This window comes from Canis lupus, chromosome 6, assembly GCF_048164855.1.
Source record: "Canis lupus baileyi chromosome 6, mCanLup2.hap1, whole genome shotgun sequence".
Lineage (NCBI taxonomy): Eukaryota > Metazoa > Chordata > Mammalia > Carnivora > Canidae > Canis > Canis lupus.
Window position 1 is genome coordinate 8,807,066 of NC_132843.1, and position 24,550 is coordinate 8,831,615.

Here is a 24,550-nt window from a genome sequence, read left to right on the forward strand (position 1 = left end):
CTAAATGTTGTATTACGAAGGACTTTTTTTTTTTTTTTTGCTCACAATTTATCCACAGGTTCAGGTACATAAAAATAGGCAGTAAATCACTTTAAAAAACATTTTAAATAAAATAACTCATAGAAGGTTAAATTAGCATTCAGAAATATCCCAACAAAGAAAAGCCTTGGACTTGATGGCTTCACCAGTGAATTCTACCAGACATTTAGAGAATAACTAATGCCAGTCCTTCTCAAACTTTCCCAATAAAATTGACAAGGAGGGAACCCTTCCTAACTCATTTTATTTGCCTAGTATTACCCTGTTACAACAACCAGAAAAAGACAGTACCAGAAAAGAAAACTGTACACCAGGATCTCTTATGAACACGGATACAAAAATCCTCAACAAAATACTAGGAAACTGAATTCAGCATCATATTAAAAGGATTATATGCCACGACCAAGTGGGATTGACTTCTGGAATGCAAGGATGATTGAACATATTAAAACTGATCAATGCAATACACTGAATTAACAGAATGAAGGACAAAAACTGACATAATCATATCAGTTGATGAAAAAGCATGTGATAAGATTAAATATCCTTTCATGAAAAAAATTTCAATAGCTTAGGAACAAAAGGAAACAAACTCAATATAATAAAAGCCATATATGAAATAACCACAGGAATCATTACACTTAGTAGTGAAAGACTGAAAGCTTCTCTTCTAAGATCAAGAGAACAGCAAAGATGCCTGATTTTGCCACTTTTTTCCAACATAGAACTGAAAGTCCTACCCACAATAATTAGGCAAGAAAAAGTAATAAAAGATATCTGAATTGGAAGCAAATGAGTAGAATTATCTCTGTTCACAGATGATATGATGATCTTATTTGTAGAAAACCCGAAAAATTACACACATACACACACACACCCCTTAAAATTAGTACATGAATTAATTAAGCAAAGTAACAGGATACAAAATCAAGACTCAAAAATCAATTGCATTTCGGTACACTAACAATGAACTATCTGAAAAGGATATTAAAAACAATTCCATTTACAATAGCATTGAAAAGAATAAAATGTTAGGAATTGAACTAAGGTGGTGAAAGAATTGTTCAATGAAAAGTACAAAACACTGCTGAAGAAAATTTAAGAAGACATAAATAAATGGAAAGACATCCCATGTTTATGGATTGGAATACTTAATATTATTAAGATGTCTGTATTACCCAAGGTGACCTACAGTTTAATGCAGTCCCTCTCAAAGTCCCAAAGATGCTTTTTTGCAGAAATAGAAAAATCAGCCCTATGATTTATGTGAAATATTAAAGGACGCTGAATAGCTAAAAGAGTTGTGTAAAGGAACAGAGTTAGAAGACTCACAGTTTCTTATTTCAAACATATTACATATACATAAACATATTTACAAAGCTATAGTAATTAAAACAGTGTGATAATGGCTTAAATGTACACATACAGACCAATGAACTGGAGAGCCCAGAAATAAACACTAACATAGAGGGTCAAATGATTTTTCAACAAAAGTGCCAAGACCATTCAAAGGAGAAAGAATATTGTCTTCAGCAAATTCTGCTGGGAAAGTTGTTTAACCCATGCAAAGGAATGAAGTTGAACTCTGACTTATATACAAAAATTAAATAAAAATGAATTGATGAGCTAAACATAAGGGCTAAAACCATAGTAATCTTAAAAATAGGGCAAAAGTTTCACAACATTGAATTCAGCAGTCATTTCTTGGATACGACACCAAAGAGACAGAAAACAAAAGAAAATATAGATAAATTGGATCTCATGAAGATTAAAAACTCCTGTGTATCAAAGAACACTATCAAAAGATTGAAAAAGCAACCTCAGGATGGGAGAAATACTTGCAAATCATACATCTGTTAAGGAATTATCCAGAATATATAGAGAACTCCTAAAATTCAACAATAATAAAAGCAACCCAAATAAATATGAGTAAAGGACTTTTGGTTAAACATTTCTCTAAAAAAGATAATGAGGGATGCCTCGGTGGTTCAGCGGATTAGCACCTGCGTTAGGCCCAGGGCGTGATCCTGGAGCTCCGAGATTGAGTCCCACATTGGGCTCCCTGCATGGAGCCTGCTTCTCCCTCTGCCTGTGTCTCTGTCTCTCTGTCTCTCTGTCTCTCTGTTTCTCTCTCTCTCTCTCTCTCTCTCTGTGTCTCTCATGAATAAATAAAATCTTTTAAAAAACAAGATTAAAAAAAAAGATAGCGAATGGTCATTATGCACATGAAAAGATGCACACCATCATTAATTATTGGGGAAATGCAAATTAAAACCACATTGAGATACCACTTCATATCCACTGGGGTGGCTACTATTAAAAAAATTAGAAAATCAGAAGAGCTGGCAAGAATGTGTAGAACTTGGAACCCTTGATCACTGTTGGTGGGAATGTAAAATAGTATACCTGCTGTGGAAAATAGTATGACAGTTCCTCAAAAAATTAAAAACATAATTACCATATGATCTAGTGTTTGCACTTCTTGGTATATACCCCAGAGATTTGAAAGCAGGGTACACCAATATAGCAGCATTATTGACAATAGTCAAAATGTGGAAGCAACCCAAGTGTCCATGAACAGATGAATGGGTAAGGAAAATGTGGCATATGCATACAATAGAATATTAGTAAGCCTTAAAGGAAGGAAATTCTGACATCTGGTACAACATGCATGAACCTTGAGGACATTATGCTTAGTGAAATAAAGTAATCACAAAAGACAAATACTGGATGATTCCACTTATTTAGGATATTTAAAATAGAATCAGAGAGAAAAAGAGTGATGGTTGCCCAGAGTTTTGGGGAGAAGGGATGAGGAGTTGTTTAGTGGAGATAGAGTTTCAGTTTCATCAGATGAAAGGAGTTGTGGACATGGATGATGGTGATCATTATGTAACATTATGTATATATTTAGTATCACTGAACTGTACTTAAAAAAAATCATTAAGTTGGTATATTTTGTTATGTGTATTTTACCACAGTAAAAAAATAAGAAAACAATTCACGTATGTAGTTGTATTATAAGTTCTGTAAATGAAAAACAGCATTCTTCTCTGTACCCCAGATTTTTTTAATCCAGGTGCAAACCTGTTACTTTTGACGTTTACCTCACTGTTCCTCAAGAACATGTTTTTTTGTATTTGTTTTTAGATTCCACATGTGAGATAATCTTACTGACTTATTTCACTTAGCATATAATTTCTTCAAGGTTCACCCATGTTGTTGCAAATGGCAGCATTTCCCTTTTTGTGACTGAATAATATCCCATTTTCTCCGTCCATTTATATATTTATGGACGATAAGATATCTTCTGTATCTTGACTTCTATAGATAACCCTGCAATGAATGTGGGGTCACATACATCCTTTCAATTTAGTGTTTTTGTTTCTTTCAGATAGATACCTAGAAGTGGAATTGCTGGATCATATGGTAATTCTAGTTTTCATTTTTTGAGGAAACTCCATATGTTTTCCATAGCAGCTTCACCAGTTTACATCCCTACAACAGGGCACAAGTGTTTCCTTTTCTCAACATCCTCTTTAACAGTTATGTCTTGTTCTTTCTATAATAGCCATTCTGAAAGGTGTGAGGTGCATCTTCTTGTGGCTGTGATTTGCATTTTCCTGATGATGAGTGATGTTAAACACTTTTTCATGTGTTTGTAGGCCATCTATATGTCTTCTTTGGAAAAATGTCTATTCACATCCTCTATTCATTTTTAAATCAGATTTTTTTTTCTTATTGAGTTGTATGAGTTCTCTAAGTAATTTTAGTTATTAACCCCTTATCAGATATATGATTTACAAATATTTCTCTCATTCAGTAGGTTGCCTTCTCATCTTGTTGATGGCTGCCTTTGCTATGCAGAAGCTTTTTATTTTTTTAGCTTGATGCAATTCCACGTACTTTTGCTTTTGGTGTCAAATCCAAAAATTCATTGTGAGGACCAAGGTCAAGGAGATTACTGCCTACATCTTCCTCTAGGAATTTTATGTTTCAAGTCTTCTGTTCAAGTCTTTAATTCATTTTGAGTTAGTTTTTGTGTATGCTGTAAAATAGTGGTCTAGTTTCATTCTTTCACTTGTGGCTGCCCAGCTTTCCCAACACCATTTATTGCAGAGACTGTCCTTTCCCTGTTGTATATTCTTGCTTCCTTTGTTGTAAATTAATTGACCATATATGCATGGGTTTATTTCTGGGCTCTATTCTCCATTGATCCCTGTGTTTTAATGCCAATACCGTACTGTTTTGATTCCAGTAGTTTTATAATGTAGTTTGAAATCAGGAATTGTGATGACCTACTCTGTTGTTCTCTCCCAAGATTGCTTTATTTAGGATCTTTTATGGTTCCCAACAAGTTTTAGGACTGTTTTATTTCTGTGAAAAATGCCTTTGGAATTTTTAGGGATTGCATTAAATTTGTAGATTGTTTTTTCATAGTGTGGACATTTTAACAATATTAATTCATCCTGTCCATAAGCACAGAATATCTTTCCATTTATTTGTATCTTCTTTAATTTCTTTTATGAATGTCTTGTAGTTTTCAGAGTACAGGTCTTTCACCTTTTAGACTTATTCTTAGGTATTTTATTCTTTTTGATACAATTGTAAATGGAATTGCTTTCTGAATTTCTTTTTCTAGTAGTTCATTATTAGTGTGTGGAGTTACAATAGATTTCCATGTATTAATTTTGTATCCTGCAACTTTACCAAATTTGTTGATTTGTTCTAACAGGTTTTTTTGTAGTCTTAAGATTTTCTATATATAAAATATCATGTTTTCTGCAAATAGTGACAGTTTTACTTCTTTCTTTTTTTTTTTTTTTACTTCTTTCTTCCTGATTTGCATGCCTTTTATTTCTTTATCTTGCCTAATTGCTTTGACTAGGACTTCTAATATTATGTTGAATAAAAGTGACAAGAGTGGACATCCTTGTCTTACTCCCGGTCTTAGAGGAAAGGATTTTAGTTTTTCACCTTTTGAGTGTGATGTTTGCTGGGTCATGGTGTATATGGACTTTATTGTGTTGAAGTATGTTCCTCTATACCCACCCTGTTGAGAGTTTTTATCATAAATGAATGTTGAATTTTATCAAATGCTTTTTCTGCATCTATGGAGATGATCACATGATTTTTATCCTTTGTTTTGTTAATGTGGTATATCATAATGGTTAATTGTGGACATTGAACTATCTTTGCATCCCTGGAATAAATCCTACTTGGTCACCATGTATGATTCTATTACTATATTGTGGAATTCAGTTTGCTGATATTTTATTGAGGATTTTTTTATTGAGGATTTTTGCATCTGTGTTTGTCACAGATATTGATGTGTCGTGTTTTTCTTGAGGCATCCTGGTTTGGTTTTGGTATCAGGGTAATGTTGGCCTCATAAGAGCATTTGGGAAGTGTTCCTCTTTCTACTTTTTGGGAAAAGTTTGAGATGGATTGGTATTAATTCTTTAAATGTTTGATAGATTTCACCTGTGAAACCATCACAGGGTTTTGATTCCTGATTCACTTTCCTTATTAGTAACTGGGCTGTTCAGATTTTCTATTTTTTCACGGTTCAGTCTTGATAAGTTGTATTTTTTAGGAATTTACTCATGTCTTCTAATTTGTCCAACTTGTTGGTACATAACTGTTTGTAGTAATTTCTTATGATCCTATGTGTTTTGGTGGTATCAGGTTGTAGCATCTCCTCTTTCATGTTCCTTCTCCCTAAGGAACTTCCTTTAGAATTTCTTCTAGACAGGTTTGTTGGAAATGCATTATCTAAGCAATTGTTTGCCTGAAAAAAGTCTTTATTTTGCTTTAATGTTTTAAAGATATTTTTGCTGATATAGAATTATGAGTCGACAGATCTTTTCCTCCTTCATTTCACCAAAGCTGTATTATTGTCTTTTGGCAGGTATAATTTTTGTTTGGAAGTCTACAAACAGTTTGGCTAGTTTGGCTACATCTTAAACTCTTTGTCTTCAGAGCTCTGAAAGGGAGCACTTGCTAGACTTCTGTTTCACTCTTAATCTTTTCTGTAAGCATTTGGTAAGGCCCGTTGGAAGGAGCTTGTGAGTGAGTATGACAACCCTCCTTTTTTTTTTTAATTTATTTTTTATTGGAGTTCAATTTACTAACATACAGAATAACCCCCAGTGCCCGTCACCCATTCACTCCCACCCCCTGCCCTCCTCCCCTTCTACCACCCCTAGTTCGTCTCCCAGAGTTAGCAGTCTTTACGTTCTGTCTCCCTTTCTGATATTTCCCACACATTTCTTCTCCCTTCTCTTATATTCCCTTTCACTATTATTTACATTCCCCAAATGAATGAGAACATATAATGTTTGTCCTTCTCCGACTGACTTACTTCACTCAGCATAATACCCTCCAGTTCCATCCACACAACCCTCCTTTTATGTCTGGGGCCAGCCATTCCAGACTGATATACTAGCTCCCACTTGACCTTTAAGAATTTATTTAAATGTTAGCTGATTTCTTCTTACTTACTTTGGTGGGGTCACCTTTTCCTATAGTGCTCTGCCACAGGTTAAATATTTGAGTTTCTCAGCTGTCCCTAGAGGAACTTGTGCCTCCTTAGATTTCCATTACTTTGTTTCCTTGGAAATTCAGGTCTTTGATGGGCTCCAGAAGATTTTTAATTTTTCAGAGTATCTGACTTTTTCTCAATGTCAGAAAGTAACAGTCTTCTGTGGCTTTCTACATCCTACACAGAAATGGAGTTCTCCCTTAGTTTCCAGTAGCATTCTTATTTTATGAATCTTCTCTTATCTCTTTAAGGATATGAATTAGAGGTTCATCTACTTTTTAAACTTTTTGGTTTTAAGTCTTCGGTTCCCCGTATTATTATTAAATTTTCTCAAATTTCCTTTTTTTGTTCTTTTTGTTTGTTTTAATATATATTTATTGGGTTCTTCAAATCTCTGGTGAATCTTAGTTGTCCTTTCATTTTTAAGAATAAGGTCCTGAAAAGCAGAGTAAAATCTCTGGGTGCCCTAATGGAGCATCCCTATGGGATTTTGAGATGTTTACCAGAGTGTTTTAGTTGGATACTCCAAAATGTCATAACTAGGACTTTTGTGCCAGGCCCCAAAGGAAAGGCTCCTCTTCCTGCTTCTGACTGGGGTGTATGTGTGGGGGGATGGGGGGTTGTGGGAGTTGTTGAGGGCTGAGGAAAGGGGCTACCCAAAATTTGAGAATCAGGTACTGCAAGTGGCTGTTGTTCTATGAATAGGCTTTATCACTGTATAAGATCCCAAAGTCTAGAATACCTTGTCTGTTTCGACCTGTCTAGAGACTAAATCCTAAAAAAAAGCCTCTAGCCTGAATATGAGAGGGATAGTGGCCTAGTTGTATGGGCAAGGTAGGTGACCTAGTGTGTCTAACAGTTTCTATTCAGACTTTAAAACAATCATCTGCTGTTAGCCCCACACGACTGCTTTCAGAAGTATCTGATGCCGCCAGTTCCTGAAGCTTTCCAGAATTCTATAACATAAATTAACTTGCTCCTTTAACAGATTTGTTGTAGCTTTCTCAGTGCTGTGAAATCAATTTTCATTCATTTATTTCCTTTTCACACTTCCAAGGATTTCTGTTGACATTTCTCATCTGCTTTTGGCTTTTCACCTATTTTCAATGTGGCTTTATATCCTTGTACTAGTATAGTTTTATGTATTTTTTCACATTAGCTATATTTTTTTATCCTGTTTTTAAAAATGTTGTGTTTCTCTTTCCACACAAGGTAGTTACTCCTCTCAAGGAAATAGCAATTGGTGCTAATCCCTGTGTATTAATTACCATGAGCTTAACTAGCATATCAAATGACTCCAAAATTTCAGTACCTTAACACATTAAGAATTGGTTTCTTGTTCCTCTCATAGTACAATTATAGTTAGTTCTGCTCCATGTAATTATTCTGGGACTGGAGCTCCTCCAGATACTTGGGAAACTTTTGGCAAAACCTGAAAATGGGAAAAGAACTAATGCTTGCACATGAGATGGCTTTAGGGGCCCAATTTGGAAGTGGCTTATTATATCAACTCTACCCACATCCTTGGGCTAGAACTCACTTGCATAGCTACATTTAACAGCATAGGAGCCCAGGAAATGTATTTTCCCAAGAGGAAGAGGAAAATGGTTGAACTATTAGCAGTCCTTTGCTATAAATACTTTCTTTATTGCCATATGATTGCATATAATGTACACATACATACTCATACAGCCATATATTTGTGAACCCATATCCTTTTAAAAAATTGCTTGTGCAAAAATGGGATTATATTATATACATATTTTTCCATTGTCTTTTTATCTTGCTCAGCTGTGTTTCATGGCAAATCTTTGCAACTCATTTGGCATAGTTCTGACTCTTTATAAAGGGTACATAATATTCCATTATGTGTTGCATAAAAATTAATTCAGCATTTTCTCTGTTGATAAGTATTCATTTAAAAATGCCTTTATTGATATTTTGGTGGCATTTAAGGGGAAATGGGGTTAAGTCTATATGCTCATTTCTACATTTTCAAACTGGAAGTCTAGCACTCAGACTGGTTGTGAATGTATGCTAAATGCAAGATTATTTCCAGAAATAAAACTGTAATATTTTATATTTTGAGAGGTAATGAAATGTAGTTAATAGGGGTAACAGCAGTTGATTTCTATAGATTCTCTAGAATCATCAATTTGCTGGACATATTATCAAATATTCTAGATGTCTGAGGAACACATAGAAATATTTTAACAAACTATGTTTTGATATTGAATAACTACTTACCTTTACTTCATAATTTCTTTGCAAAGCTAAAATTACATTAGCAAAATTCATAATATAAATAAGTCTTGTAATTAATTGCAACATTAACTATTAACTTTTTAAGGCACACACATGATTACTCTATTTTAAATGGGATTTTTGCTTTTTCCTATGGATAGATTCTATTGGCATAAGGAATGTAGGAGCTCAGAGGAAAATGTACACTATTTATTAATTGAACAGGTATTAAGTACCTACTAAGCATGAGATCCAGCTAAGAGCTAAGGATCTAACAAAGAACAATATGGATATAACATGTGAGGATTGTTAGTCATGGGATATCACTTAGTGGAATATTGTGTAGTTTGTGAAACTGAGAGAAAAATAGAAGCAAAATAACCAGTATATTTTCTGTAATGTTAGCTATTGAGAGCAGAGACAGAAAGAGAAAGAGACAAAGGGACAGAGAGAAATAGAGGCAATTACTCTATCTTGAGTGCCTGTCATTTACCAAACACTAGGTTGAATTTGGCACCATGGGAGCCATGGTCCTTTGGAGGCAGTTCTGCTGGGAGCTCATCCACTGTAGTACAGATTGATTTTTTTTCCTGAAAGTGATTTTACTAGATGGAGAAGAGACTCCATTTCTTTAGTCTATTCCTAATATACTTCAGCTCAGCCATACTTTGAGCAAAACAATCAATTACAAAATAAGCTCCTTGATACGTACCTGAAGTACTGATCATTTATTCTATAGACTGAAAGTTCTCTGTGCTTTAGGATCTGATGATCAAGAAACAAACCTGACATACTGTTATAAATATTAGGGGGTCTAACAGAGGCTATTTTTTTTATTTTTATTTTTTCTAACAGAGGCTATTAACAGAGGCTGTTCTTTTAACAGAGGCTATTTTAACTTTGATTGTAATGAGCTGAATATGGGTGCAAGACTTTTGGCATCTAAGGTACCAGTTATAACTGTGAAGTCAGTTTTAATATATATTTTGAAAACAAAATTGAGTTCACCTGAATTAGGCTTAGCAGTGATTGAGATAACTGTCCTCATGTCTTATATTACTTTTGTCTTGGATTAAATAGTGACCACTGTCTAACATTGGATACTACTGATTCCGTGATGTTAAGATCATTTTCACACAGAGCCGCTCCATGTGTGCAGCACCTACTAAGTGGGGTAGCAGCACACAGGGAACTGTCTGTAGTCTCTACCATTGGGAGGCTTGGACTTTTGGCTGTGTTATCTCACTGCCTTGTCAGGGCTATCTGAAACAGAGAAATAAATAGGTAGCGTCTGAGGGGCATTCTTAGACAATCCATTCTCTTAAAATGATGGCCAAAGCCTGTGAGGGCTTCCCCAGTGCTAGATGTATGGCTCTCATTCCTCTATTAATGCTTCCTCTTGACTCTAAATGCAGCCCACAGAGCACTCACCAAACCTAAGAGTGACTCTTTGCAAGTCTTGGTTTCTGTAGATTGCAGGTCAGGAGACCAGGGCTCTAGCTTTGGCTTCGTTATTAGCTGTCTTGCCTTAGACATGTCACTTAAGATGCTGGGTCTCACTTTTCTCATCAGTACAGTGAAGAGTTAAATGAAGTGCTCTCTTAAATCTGTCTAGCATGTGTGTTTCTCTTTTCTGACTGAACCTTCTCAGTAGGACTCCTTTTTTATTGCTGGTTATTAAACAGGACTGTTGTCTATTACCTAAAAACTGCTTGCCCTGGGATGTCTATAATTTTTGGTTTCTGGATTGGCCACTGATATAATTATGGTTGTCATGCTTCTCTAGGTTCCATGGGACAGGTTACATAGACCAGAATGCCAGGAACTTAAGGGCTTGTGCTATTTATTTTATTTTATTTTTTAAATTTAAATTCAATTTGCCAAAATACAGTATAACACCCAGTGCTCATCCCATCAAGTGGACTTGTGCTATTTATTCATGACCCTAATTCTTTAGACTGTTCCAGTGGCAAAATTATGTTTCTAATAAGGCTATTGTTCCTGGAGGTAAAATAATGGAGGATATTGTTATAAGAAGAGTCTGTCTGTAGTCAACGGGACATTTAAATGGGTCCTTCTTATATGGAACAAACAATTGAGGAGTATTGCATTTGCCTTGTGCAGGTGCCAGAAATCAGGTGGCCTTCCCTTGGTCCTGTCTAATCTATAGTCCTATTTAGAATCTTAGCCAGTATTGGTATAGGAGCACCAGCTTGTTCTAATGGCACCTCTGAATACCACCAACATCAGCAGGCAGATTTTATGTCAGTGTTTCATGCATTATTTTGAGGCTACACCAATATAATTATGGCTCACATATCTGTCATTCTTCGCCACCATGATATCAAATGAAAATCTCTTAAGAATTAAGATTCTTAATCTCTTAAGAATTACATTTTAGTTATTCGGCAAATATTTACCAAGTATTTTTTGAGTGATGACTACATACTAGGCACTGTTCTAGACTCAGAGAGAATAGCAGTGAAATGAACAAATCTCTGTCACAAGGCAGTTACGTTTTTAAAGAGCAAGAGAACGAATATGTAAAATATTCAGAGAAGGACTTCCTGAAAATATGACATTTGAGTAACAACTTAAAGGAGGTGAGGTGGGCAGTTGGGAGGGTACTTGGGGAAAAAACTTCCCTGGAAAGGAACAGCAAGTGCAAGGTCTGAGGAGGGAGACGTTGGCTATGTCCTAGTTGGAGCAGGAGCAGAACGAAAGGGAGATGAGGTCAGAGCATGTCCTCAAGCGATGTAAGTAGCCCTTGGGATGACATGATTGAGGTATGTTTCCACTTATGTCTAAACTTGGCTTGACCTTAAGTTTCTCTGTTTTTGTGCCCTACCCCATATGTGTATCCTCTTTCTGGACTTCTTCTTGACCCTCAATTGTTTTAAACTCAAAGCACTGGGATTGACCTCTGCTTAGCAGCTTTTCCACACAGGGCTTCCTCTGTTGCCTTCTGGTTTTTTATTTTTTCTTTATTTTTTAATTTTTAATTTTTTTTTAAATTTTTTATTGGAGTTCAATTTGCCAACATATAGCATAACACCCAGTGCTCACCCTGCCTAGTACCCCCCTCATTGCCCATCACTCAGTCACCCCAACCCCCTGCCCACTTCCCCTTCCACTACCCCTTGTTCATTTTCCAGAGTTAGGTGTTTCTCATGTTTTGTCACCCTCATTGATATTCTGTTGATAGCAAATTTTATCTTACCTGAATAGTCTCACTGCTTCTCCTAGAGCAGTTCTCAGCAGTTTAGAGAGGCCCCTCCTCACTGAGGGCACAAGCTCTTCTGCTCCAACCACACCTCTTCCCTCCTCTGGCTGTCATCTGGTTGTCTTCTAGTTATTTGCTAATGTTAACTGAAGATATTTGTCATCTGGGTCGTCGTCTTCTCTAGAGAACACCTTGGGGGAACTCCAGGGGCTGCCTGGCAGGTGCCCTGCTTTGTAAGTTCCTTGATCCCAATATCCGACACATTTCCCTTGTTTGGTCACCCAAATGGGCCCACAGCCACAGTGTGGACCTCATCTTTCCTCAGCATTTTCCCACCTCTGAAGTGTTAATCTTTCAATAATGTGCGATGAGGTGGGTTGTGAATAAATGCATATACATTTCAGGCCTGCCTTCAGCCATGCTCCTGCTCTCACACTTGCCATACCACACCATGGCCTCCAGGAGGAGCTCACACTCCCAGGCCTGAGGCCTTGGAGGATGGATGGTCCCTTGGATTCTGGAGCTCTGGCTTATAGTACCAGGGGGAAGCAGTGGTTATGTGGGTAATGAAGTCAGACATAATTGTTCAAATCCCATTTCTTCCACTTACTAACTGCATAAGACTGAGCAAGCTGCTCATGTTCTCTGAGCCTACCTTACAAAGTGAAGATGAAAGGCACACCCCATAGCATATGTGAGGAATAAATGACTTACTGCAAATGGAGTACTCGGTAGAAAGGCTACTGATAAAGGGAAACTAGTTAGATGCTGCTTTCTTTGAGACAAGGGAAGAGGTTAAAGGCTATTGTTCCATGGGGTGGTCTCATATATTTCTTGAAACAAGAAGGAATTTAAACTTTTGAAAAGCTTCTGTCTCTTGTGTGGAATCAGAAAAGACCCCAAAGAGCCAGGGGAATATTGAAAAAGAAAACCAGAGCTGGGGGCATTACAATGCCAGATTTCAGGTTGTACTACAAAGCTGTGATCATCAAGACAGTGTGGTACTGGCACAAAACCAGACAAATAGGGAGGAGGGCAGGATGGAGGAAGAGTAGGGTCCCCAAATCACCTGTCTCCACCAAATTACCTAGAAAACCTTCAAATTATCCTGAAAATCTATGAATTCGGTCTGAGAATTAAAGAGAGAACACCTGGAATGCTACAGTGAGAAAAGTTCGAGCTTCTATCAAGGTAGGAAGACGGGAAAAAAGAAATAAAGAAACAAAGGCCTCCAAGGGGGAGGGGCCCCGCGAGGAGCCGGGCTGAGGCCGAGGGAGTGTCCCCAGGACAGGAGAGCCCCGTCCCGGAGCAGCAGGAGCTGCACCAACCTTCCCGGGGGGAAAGGGGCTCGCAGGGGGTTGGAGCAGGACCCCAGGAGGGCGGGGATGCCCTTGGGCTCCCTGGGACACTAACAGACACCTGCGCCCCGGGAGAGTGCGCCGAGCTCCCTAAGGGCTGCAGCGCGCACGGCGGGACCCGGAGCAGCTCGGTGGGGGAGGCTCGGGGGCGGCTCCGCGGAGGGGGCTGCGGGGCGGGAGCGCGAATCCAACAGCGCAGGCCCCGGAGCACAGGGCGCCGGGACACAGCCCAGGATCCGGCCTCCCCCCGGGACAGGCAGAGGCCGGGAGGGCCCAGGACAGCAAGGACGCTCCTGCCCCGAGCTGAGCAGATCAGCGGCACCGCTCCGGAGCCTCCAGGCCCTGCAGAGGAGAGCTCCGGAGGTACTGCGGGAGCTGACACCAGGGCTGCAGAGCTGGCCCCGCCACTGCGGCTGTTCCTCCTGGGGCCTCACGGGGTAAAAACCCCCACTGATCCCTGCACCAGGCAGGGGGCACAGCAGCTCCCCCAAGTGCTAACACCGGAAAATCAGCACAACAGGCGCCTCCCACAAAAGACCAGCTAGACGGACAAGTTCCAAGGGAAGTCAAGGGACTTAAAGTATACAGAATCAGAAGATCCTCCCCTGTGTTTTTTTTTTCTCTTTGCTTCCCCCACCCCTTTTCCCCCTTTCTTTTTGTTTCACTATTTCTTTTTTCTTCCTTTTTTCTTTTTCTCTTTTCTTTCCTTCTTTCTCTCCTCTCTTTTTCTCCTTTTCCCAATCCAACTTGTTTTTGGCCACTCTGCACTGAGCAAAATGACTAGAAGGAAAACCTCACCTCAAAAGAAAGAATCAGAAACAGTCCTCTCTCCCACAGAGCTACAAAATCTGGATTACAATTCAATGTCAGAAAGCCAATTCAGAAGCACAATTATAAAGCTACTGGTGGCTCTAGAAAAAAGCATAAAGGACTCAAGAGACTTCATGACTGCAGAATTTAGATCTAATCAGGCAGAAATTTAAAATCAATTGAGGGGATCCCTGGGTGGTACAGCGGTTTGGCACCTGCCTTTGGCCCAGGGCGCGAACCTGGAGACCCGGGATAGAATCCCACATCGGGCTCCCGGTGCATGGAGCCTGCTTCTCCCTCTGCCTATGTCTCTGCCTCTCTCTCTCTCTCTCTCTCTCTCTCTATCTCTCTCTCTCTGACTATCATAAATGAATTAAAAAAAATTAAAACAAAAATCAATTGAATGAGTTGCAATCCAAGCTAGAAGTCCTGACAACGAGGGTTAACGAGGTGGAAGAACGAGTGAGTGACATAGAAGACAAGTTGATGGCAAAGAGGGAAATGGAAAATGAGGAAAAAAGAGACAGACAATTAAAAGACCATGAGGATAGATTAAGGGAAATAAATGACAGACTGAGGAAGAAAAACCTACGTTTAATTGGGGTTCCCGAGGGCGCCGAAAGGGACAGAGGGCCAGAATATGTATTTGAACAAATCATAGCTGAAAACTTTCCTAATCTGGGAAGGGAAACAGGCATTCAGATCCAGGAGATAGAGAGATGCCCCCTTAAAATCAGTAAAGACCGTTCAGCACCTCGACATTTAATAGTTAAGCTTGCAAATTCCAAAGATAAAGAGAAGATCCTTAAAGCAGCAAGAGACAAGAAATCCCTGACTTTTATGGGGAGGAGTATTAGGGTAACAGCAGACCTCTCCACAGAGACCTGGCAGGCCAGAAAGGGCTGGCAGGATATATTCAGGGTCCTAAATGAGAAGAACATGCAACCAAGAATACTTTATCCAGGAAGGCTCTCATTCAGAATGGAAAGAGAGATAAAGACCTTCCAAGACAGGCAGGAACAGAAAGAATATGTGACCTCCAAACCAGCTCTGCAAGAAATTTTAAGGAGGACTCTTAAAACTCCCTTTTAAGAAGAAGTCCAGTGGAACATTCCACAAAAACAAGGACTGAATAGATATCATGATGACACTAAACTCCTCTCAATAGTAACTCTGAACGTGAACGGGCTTAATGACCCCATCAAAAGGCGCAGGGTTTCAGATTGGATAAAAAAGCAGGACCCATCTATTTGCTGTCTACAAGAGACTCATTTTAGACAGAAGGACACCTACAGCCTGAAAATAAAAGGTTGGAGAACCATTTACCATTCAAATGGTCCTCAAAAGAAAGCATGGGTAGCCATCCTTATATCAGATAAACTAAAATTTACTCCGAAGACTGTAGTGAGAGTTGAAGAGGGACACTATATCATACTTAAAGGATCTATCCAACAAGAGGACTTAACAATCCTCAATATATATGTCCCGAATGTGGGAGCTGCCATATATATCAATCAATTAATAACCAAAGTTAAGACATAATTAGATAATAATACACTTATACTTGGTGACTTCAATGTAGCTCTTTACCCTCGATAGGTCTTCTAAACACAACATCTCCAAAGAAATGAGAGCTTTAAATGATACACTGGACCAGATGGACTTCACAGATATCTACAGAACTTTACACCCAAACTCAACTGAATACACATTCTTCTCAAGTGCACATGGAACTTTCTCCAGAAGAGACCACATACTGGGTCACAAATCGGGTCTGAACCAATACCAAAAGATTAGGATCGTCCCCTTCATATACTCAGTGAATAATGCCTTGAAATTAGAACTAAATCACAACAAAAAGTTTGGAAGGACTTCAAACACGTGGAGGTTAAGGACCATCCTGCTAAAAGATGAAAGTCTCAACCAGGAAATTAAGGAAGAATTAAAAAGTTTCATGGAAACAAATGAGAATGAAGATACAACTGTTCAAAATCTTTGGGATGCAGCAAAAGCAGTCCTGAGGGGGAAATACATCGCAATACAAGCATCCATTCAAAAACTGGAAAGAACTCAAATACAAACGCTAACATTACACCTAAAGGAGCTAGAGAAAAAACAGCAAATAGATCCTACACCCAGCAGAAGAAGAGAGTTAATAAAGATTCGAGGAGAACTCAACGAAATCGAGACCAGAAGAACTGTGGAACAGATCAACAAAACCAGGAGTTGGTTCTTTGAAAGAATTAATAAGAGAGATAAACCATTAGCCCGCCTTATTAAAAAGAAGAGAGAGAAGACTCAAATTAATAAAATCATGAATGAGAAAGGAGAGCTCACTACCAACACCAAGGAAATACAAACGATTTTAAAAACATATTAGGAACAGCTATACGCCAATATATTAGGCAATCTAGAAGAAATGGACGCATTTCTGGAAAACCACAAACTACCAAAACTGGAACAGGAAGAAATAGAAAACCTGAACAGGCCAATAACCAGGGAGGAAATTGAAGCAGTCATCAAAAACCTCCCAAGACACAAGAGTCCAGGGCCAGATGGCTTCCCAGGGGAATTCTATCAAACGTTTAAAGAAGAAACCATACCTATTCTCCTAAAGCTGTTTGGAAAGATAGAAAGAGATGGAGTACTTCCAAATTCGTTCTATGAGGCCAGCATCACCTTAATTCCAAAACCAGACAAAGACCCTACCAAAAAGGAGAATTATAGACCAATATCCCTGATGAACATGGATGCAAAAATTCTCAACAAGATACTAGCCAATTGGATCCAACAGTACATTAAGACAATTATTCACCATGACCAACTAGGATTTATTCCCGGGACACAAGGCTGGTTCAACAGTCGTAAAACAATCAATGTGATTCATCATATCAGCAAGAGAAAAACCAAGAACCATAGGATCCTCTCTTAGATGCAGAGAAAGCATTTGACAAAATACAGCATCCATTCCTGATCAAAACTCTTCAGAGTGTAGGGATAGAGGGAACATTCCTCAACATCTTAAAAGCCATCTACGAAAAGCCCACAGCAAATATCATTCTCAATGGGGAAGCACTGGGAGCCTTTCCCCTAAGATCAGGAACCAGACAGGGATGTCCACTCTCACCACTGCTATTCAACATAGTACTAGAAGTCCTAGCCTCAGCAATCAGACAACAAAAAGACATTAAAGGCATTCAAATTGGCAAAGAAGAAGTCAAACTCTCCCTCTTCGCCGATGACGTGATACTCTACATAGAAAACCCAAAAGCCTCCACCCCAAGATTGCTAGAACTCATACAGCAATTTGGCAGCGTGGCAGGATACAAAATCAATGCCCAGAAGTCAGTGGCATTTCTATACACTAACAATGAGACTGAAGAAAGAGAAATTAAGGAGTCAATCCCATTAACAATTGTACCCAAAAGCATAAGATACCTAGGAATAAACCTAACCAAAGAGGTAAAGGATCTATACCCTAAAAACTATAGAACACTTCTGAAGAAAATTGAGGAAGACACAAAGGGATGGAAAAATATTCCATGCTCATGGATTGGCAGAATTAATATTGTGAAAATGTCAATGTTACCCAGAGCAATATACACGTTTAATGCAATCCCTATCAAAATACCATGGACTTTCTTCGGAGAGTTAGAACATAGTATTTTAAGATTTGTGTGGAATCAGAAAAGACCCCGAATAGCCAGGGCAATTTTAAAAAAGAAAACCATAGCTGGGGACATTACAATGCCAGATTCCAGGTTGTACTACAAAGCTGTGGTCATCCAGACAGTATGGTACTGGCACAAAAACAGACACATAGATCAATGGAATAGAGAATCCAGAAGTGGACCCTCAACTTTATGGTCACGTAATATTCGATAAAGGAGGAAAGACTATCCATTGGAAGAAAGACAGTCTCTTCAATAAATGGTGCTGGCAAAATTGGACATCCACATACAGAAGAATGAAACTAGACCACTCTCTTTCACCATACACAAAGATAAACTCGAAATGGATGAAAGATCTAAATGGGAGACAAGATTCCATCAAAATCCTAGAGGAGAACACAGGCAACACCCTTTTTGAACTCGGCCACAGTAACTTCTTGCAAGATACATCCAGGAAGGCAAAAGAAACAAAAGCAAAAATGAACTATTGGGACTTCATCAAGATAAGAAGCTTTTGCACAGCAAAGGATACAGTCAACAAAGGATGTAGTCAAAGGATGTAGTCAAAGGATGTAGTCAAAGGATGTAGTCAACCTACAGAATGGGAGAAGATATTTGCAAATGACGTATCAGATAAAGGGCTAGTTTCCAAGATCTATAAAGAACTTATTAAACTCAGCACCAAAGAAACAAAGAATCCAATCATGAAATGGGCAAAAGACATGAACAGAAATCTCACAGAGGAAGACATAGACATGGACAACAAGCACATGAGAAAATGCTCTGCATCACTTGCCATCAGGGAAATACAAATCAAAACCACTATGAGATACCACCTCACACCAGTGAGAATGGGGCAAATTAACAAGGCAGGAAACCACAAATGTTGGAGAGGATGCGGAGAAAGGGGAACCCTCTTGCACTGTTGGTGGGAATGTGAACTGGTGCAGCCACTCTGGAAAACTGTGTGGAGGTTCCTCAAAGAGTTAAAAATAGACCTGCCCTACGACCCAGCAATTGCACTGCTGGGGATTTACCCCAAAGATGCAGATTCAATGAAACGCCGGGACACCTGCACCCCGATGTTTCTAGCAGCAATGGCCACGATAGCCAAACTGTGGAAGGAGCCTCGGTGTCCATCGAAAGATGAATGGATAAAGAAGATGTGGTTTATGTACACAATGGAATATTCTTCAGCCATTAGAAACGACAAATACCCACCATTTGCTTCAACGTGGATGGAACTGGAGGGTATTATGCTGAGTGAAATGAGTCAGTCAGAGAAGGACAAACATTATATGTTCTCATTCAGTTGGGGAATATAAAAAATAGTGAAAGGGAATAAAGGGCAAAGGAGAGAAAATGTGTGGGAAATATCAGTGTGGGTAACAAAACATGAGAGATACCTAACTCTGGGAAACGAACAAGGGGTAGAGGAAAGGGAGGCGGGTGGGAGGTTGGGGTGACTGGGTGACGGGCACTGAGGGGGGCACTTGACGGGATGAACACTGTGTGTTATGCTATATGTTGGCATATTTAACTCCAATAAAAAAATACAAAAAAAAAAAAAAGAAAGAAAAGAAAAGCTTCTGTCTCATTGTCAGACAGTTGTGTGATCGCAATGGCTCTTGCCCCTTCTGCTGTTGCCTCACCTCTACCTTCCCCAAACTCCAAGGAGAGCAAGACTTCAGGAGGAGGACAGGGGGTCCAAGTGGCTTTTGCAAGCCTCCCTAGGCAATGAGACATTCTTCTCTTCTTGGGCTCATTGAACAGGGAACATGTACATAATACATGTTTTCCTTTTTTTGTACATACATAATGCATTTCTAGAGAGTGCTGTAGATGCAGTTATTGCTTCAGAAACATCTAAAAAATAGTCACAGGCTTTTTTTTTCACTTATTGATCCCTAGAAAAGCAAAAAAAGATTATTTCTTTTGTAGCAGCTTGCCAAATTTCTTTAGGGCCTGGAGCAGCACTAATTGCTTCCTGTCTTGGTCACGGCATGTTCATTCCTCAACCCACCACACGCTGCTTTCCTTAGTTATCATTCCAGGGAATCTGCTGCTTGGGTCCCTAGTAAGGAACCTAGAGCAGACAAGAGGGGATCCTGGTGCTGAAGGGGCAAGATGAGAGCATATTCAGAACCTATGCAGAAATGTGGAAATCCAAAATACAAGGAACGAACTTGGACAGTTATTAAAAACATGACCTACAAAAATAAATGAAATGCAGAAATAATTATTGAAACAGAAGGTATGTAACATAACTCATGTAGACAAGGACAAAAGCAAAGGAAACTCTGAGAGAGCTTTTAAAAAAAAAATCCAGCTAAAAACATGCTTACAGAAGTTAGATAAAGCAAACCGGTTAGGAAAGTAAACGTGAATGGTTTTCAAAATCCATTTAGAAGATGTTTGAAATAGATACACCTGAAAAAAAATAGATACACCTGAAACAAAATAATTTAAAAATAAAAAAGATGGGAAAATTTTCTCAAGAAAACATAAACAGAAAATAACAGGATGACACATAATTTAATTTTTAGTAAAAAGAATTTTTAAAAAAGATTTTATTTATTTATTCATGAGAGACACACAGAGAGAGGCAGAGACACAGGCAGAGGGAGAAGCAGGCTCCATGCAGGGAACCTGATGTGGGACTCGATCCTAGGTCTCCAGGGTCACACCTTGGGCTGAAGGCCGTGCTAAACCACTGAGCCACCGGGGCTGCCCAAAAAGAAGAATTTGATGCAAAGTGCAGTCAAGGTGTCCAAAGGGACATTTTTTTCTATGTTAAATAAAAAGTGCAGTTACTAGTGAACATTACATGTGCTGCTCTGTGCTGAGTAACATCAAAATATGAAGCAAAATGCCCCTTGATTCAGCAGTTTTACGCCTGGATGCATTCCAAAAGAAGTGTTTATTTCTGGTCACTAAAGAGAATGTACTAGAATGTTTGTAGCAGCACTTTCCATAGTAGCTCCCAAATCAAAACTACCCAAATGACCATCACCAATAGAATGGGTAGAGAATGGAGAAACCCTCACCCAATGGACATCTATACAGTAGTGAAAATGAATGTTATGCATACAGCAATCTACATGAACCTCATAGTCGAAGTCCTGAGCAAAATCTGTCCGCCGCAAATGAGCACATGCTGTATGATTCCATTTATACAAAGGAAAAAATGGAACAAACAGATAAAGACTCCTAACTCTGGGAAACGAACTAGGGGTGGTGGAAGGGGAGGCGGGAGGGGGGTGGGGGTGAATAGGTGACGGGCACTGAGGGGGGCACTTGACGGGATGAGCACTGGGTGTTATTTTGTATGTTGGCAAATTGAACACCAATAAAAAATTAATTTATTATTAAAAAATAAAGAGAAAATAATAATAATAATTAAAAAAACAGAGCTAATCTGAGAGGATGATAGTTTCTCTTTGCAGAGAGGGGCCAGTTGCTAGAAGGGAGCACAATGGGGAGGGGGTGTTCTGTGTTCTGGTTACATGGCTATGCTAATTTTGTGAATAATATTCAGGCTGCTTACTTGACTTGTATATTTTTCTTTAAATATATTTCGTTTTAGTAAAAAAAAAGGTAAAAAATATACTTAGTAAATCTATTTTAGTAAAACTGTATTTTTTTATTTTAGTAAAAAATTTTAGTATTTTCTTCATATTTATCTTAAAAATCAAGAAAAAATTATCAGAGAGACTAGAAAACTGTACAGAAAAACTGTTTTAGGGATGCCTGGGTGGCTCAGCAGTTAAGCATCTGCCTTTGGCTAAGGGCGTGATCCTGGGGTCCCGGGATTGAGTTCTGCATCGGGCTTCCTCATGGAGCCTGCTTCTTCCTCTGCCTATGTCTCTGCCTCTCTCTCTGTGTCTCTCATGAATAAATAAATAAAATCTTTTAAAAAAAACATTTTAGAGATTTTAGCATATTGCTTCAATAAAATTTTACTTAAATAAATAAACAGATTTTTAAATAATACAGCTCTTTACATTGAATTAATGCATAACTGATTATACCTTAAAACATATATGTATGTGTTATGTATATACTTAAAAAATATTTAACTGTTGTTCGTATATTAGGCCAATAAGAATTCCTAAAGTCCCCAAACAGGAATTGTATAAACCATGTGACATTCTGAAACTGTCATGTGATAAACTAGATACTATTATTCATATTATAAACAACTACAAAAATTAACTATTTGAGATATCTCTGAAATAAATATTTGGCCAGTGATTAAATGAAGGTGACAGTTACAGATTGTAATAATAATGAATAATTATTTTTGAGAAAATAAAAATGAGAAAAATAAGTATGTCATGAAAGTTTTTCCAGGTGTTTAAAGCTGTATTCAGTTCATAGTCTTGAATGCTTCTATTATTTAAAAAATGAAAATAAATCAGTTTTCTTTATAATTCAATTTGAAAAGTAAAAACAAACCTAGTGGAAATAGGAGTAAAGAAGTAATAAGAATAAAAGTGGCAAATGAAATAATTAGAAGAGATAAAAGAAAACAGTAGAGCTGATGGATAAATCTAGGTACTTATTCCTTTGAAGGAAAAAGAAAACAGCACAATAATAGGTAATGTAATATAATTAGGAATAAAATTTAAAAATAAAGAGAAATAAGGAACTCTATTAGAAATTTTTTAAACATAGAGTGCTTTATGCCATATTATACCCATATGTATATTTTAATTGCAATTGTAAATGGCAAACCTGGGAAATTGCAATTACAGAGATGTAATTAAGAGAATAAAACCCTAATAGATGCAGATGTATGGGAGGAGTTATAAAGATTAACCAGTTCATGGTCTGAGGTCAGACAGTGATTGGTTTTTTTTGTTTTTTTTCAAACTTCTGGGTATAACCTGTCTCTGCCCAGTGTGCAGAGCACTATTTTACCTTGGCCAGCATACTTAACCTTGTTTTTTGAATGAATGAACCAGTGAATGAGTGCTCTTTTGCTTTAGTGGGGATCACATAGCCCTCTCAGAGGTTAGTAAAAAGTTCGGTAATGTATGTGAGATTCTTACCATAGGGGCTATTAAATAGTGAGCATTCAGTTCACAATGGGTCGGGTGTCTTACAGTACATGGGAATCAAAAGGTCAATGAGTAATCTTTTGATATGTATGTATATTTTTCAGGTTATCCTGATCCAGAAAATTTTTCCTGGACAGAATATCTGGAAGCTACTCAAACTAATGCTGTTCCTGCCAAAGTTTTTAAAATGGTACGTTTGTGTCTGAATACCCTCTCAACTTTAAACAATGCACATGTTGACTTCATTGGCAGTTTTAAATTATTCGGATTTTTTCTTTTCAAAGTCAAGTGTTATTCCCTAACCAATTTGCCTTGTTTTCATTTAAAACTACAAAGGAGGTGACTCTCCCCACACAAAGGTAATGATGGTCTCCCTACTTGGAAAGCACAGTAGGGACACCTGGGTGGCTCAGTGGTTGAGCGTCTGCCTTTGGCCTAGGGGTGATCCTGGAGTCCTGGGATCAAGTCCCACATCGGGCTTCTTGCATGGAGCCTGCTTCTCCCTCTGCCTTTGTCTCTCCCTCTCTCTCAATCTGTGTCACTCATGAATAAATAAATAAAATCTAAAGAAAGAAAGAAAGCAAGAAAAGCACAGTAGCCCATGCTAGCACAGCTGAAGGCACTGCATCAACTTCAGATAATAGTAGAATCCTTCACTTCTGCTTGTATTTGTCCATCACGTGGGAACTCTTGAGCTTTCGCAGTCTTGGGGTCTGTTTGAATGTCTTTGACGCCCTAATAGAATAGGTGAATCTCATGTAGCCTGTGTGTGTTCCAGTTTTATCCATCTTGAGGCAAACACTGCCTTTAGCATTTGTTAGAACACCAATTTTTATGTTCAAATTTGTACTTACACATTTATTCCAGGTTGAACTGAGCATAAATGATTTAGTAAAAGATGGTGCATTGATAGTATAGTTAGAGATATTTATGTTCTAAAATGGTTTTCAGGGATCCCTGGGTGGCGCAGCGGTTTGGCGCCTGCCTTTGGCCCAGGGCGTGATCCTGGAGACCCGGGATCGAATCCCACGTCGGGCTCCCGGTGCATGGAGCCTGCTTCTCCCTCTGCCTGTGTCTCTGCCTCTCTCTCTCTCTCTGTGAGACTATCATAAATAAATAAAAATTTATAAAAATAAATAAATAAATAAAATGGTTTTCAAATTGTTTCCTTTCAACTTGTGTGTTCCGGGCTTCCTGACTCATGTTTAATCAGAATTTTATATAGTGAGCTTCCACATATGATTCCATTTATAGAAAGTTTTCTAGGGATCAAAAGAGATTTGAAACAAAATGCTATTTCATTTTTTTTAAATTGATTATATAAGGATTTGGTAAATAAGTGTAATCGAATTAAGAAGGCTAGAAGTCCTGGAGTGCTTGAAAGGGCTTTAAGAATTGCAAAAACTCAGTAAGCAAAATACCAGCTGCTTGTATTATCTTTTTCTTTTTGTTTCTGTCAAAACTCATTGTAATTTTCCAAGAAGAAAATTACAGGAAAATAAAATTATGATTTAGTTAAAAAGGCAACTTCCAGGCTCTTAGATGGATTATTATGGATTCACCTCAAGCTATATATCTTTGGCATCTGCAATATGAAA

General features: G+C 38.2%; 1 protein-coding gene across 15 annotated transcripts in view; it reads left to right on the forward strand.

Moving 5' to 3' along the window:
* The window catches only part of L3MBTL4 (L3MBTL histone methyl-lysine binding protein 4), a 492,268-nt gene that overhangs the window by 220,059 nt on the left and 247,659 nt on the right, over positions 1–24,550 (forward strand). For all 15 annotated transcript variants that reach the window (XM_072828786.1, XM_072828800.1, XM_072828792.1 and 12 more), the window contains one exon: positions 23,057–23,142. In XM_072828786.1, coding sequence (XP_072684887.1) covers positions 23,057–23,142 — 86 coding nt within the window. The remainder of the gene's footprint in view (positions 1–23,056; positions 23,143–24,550) is intronic.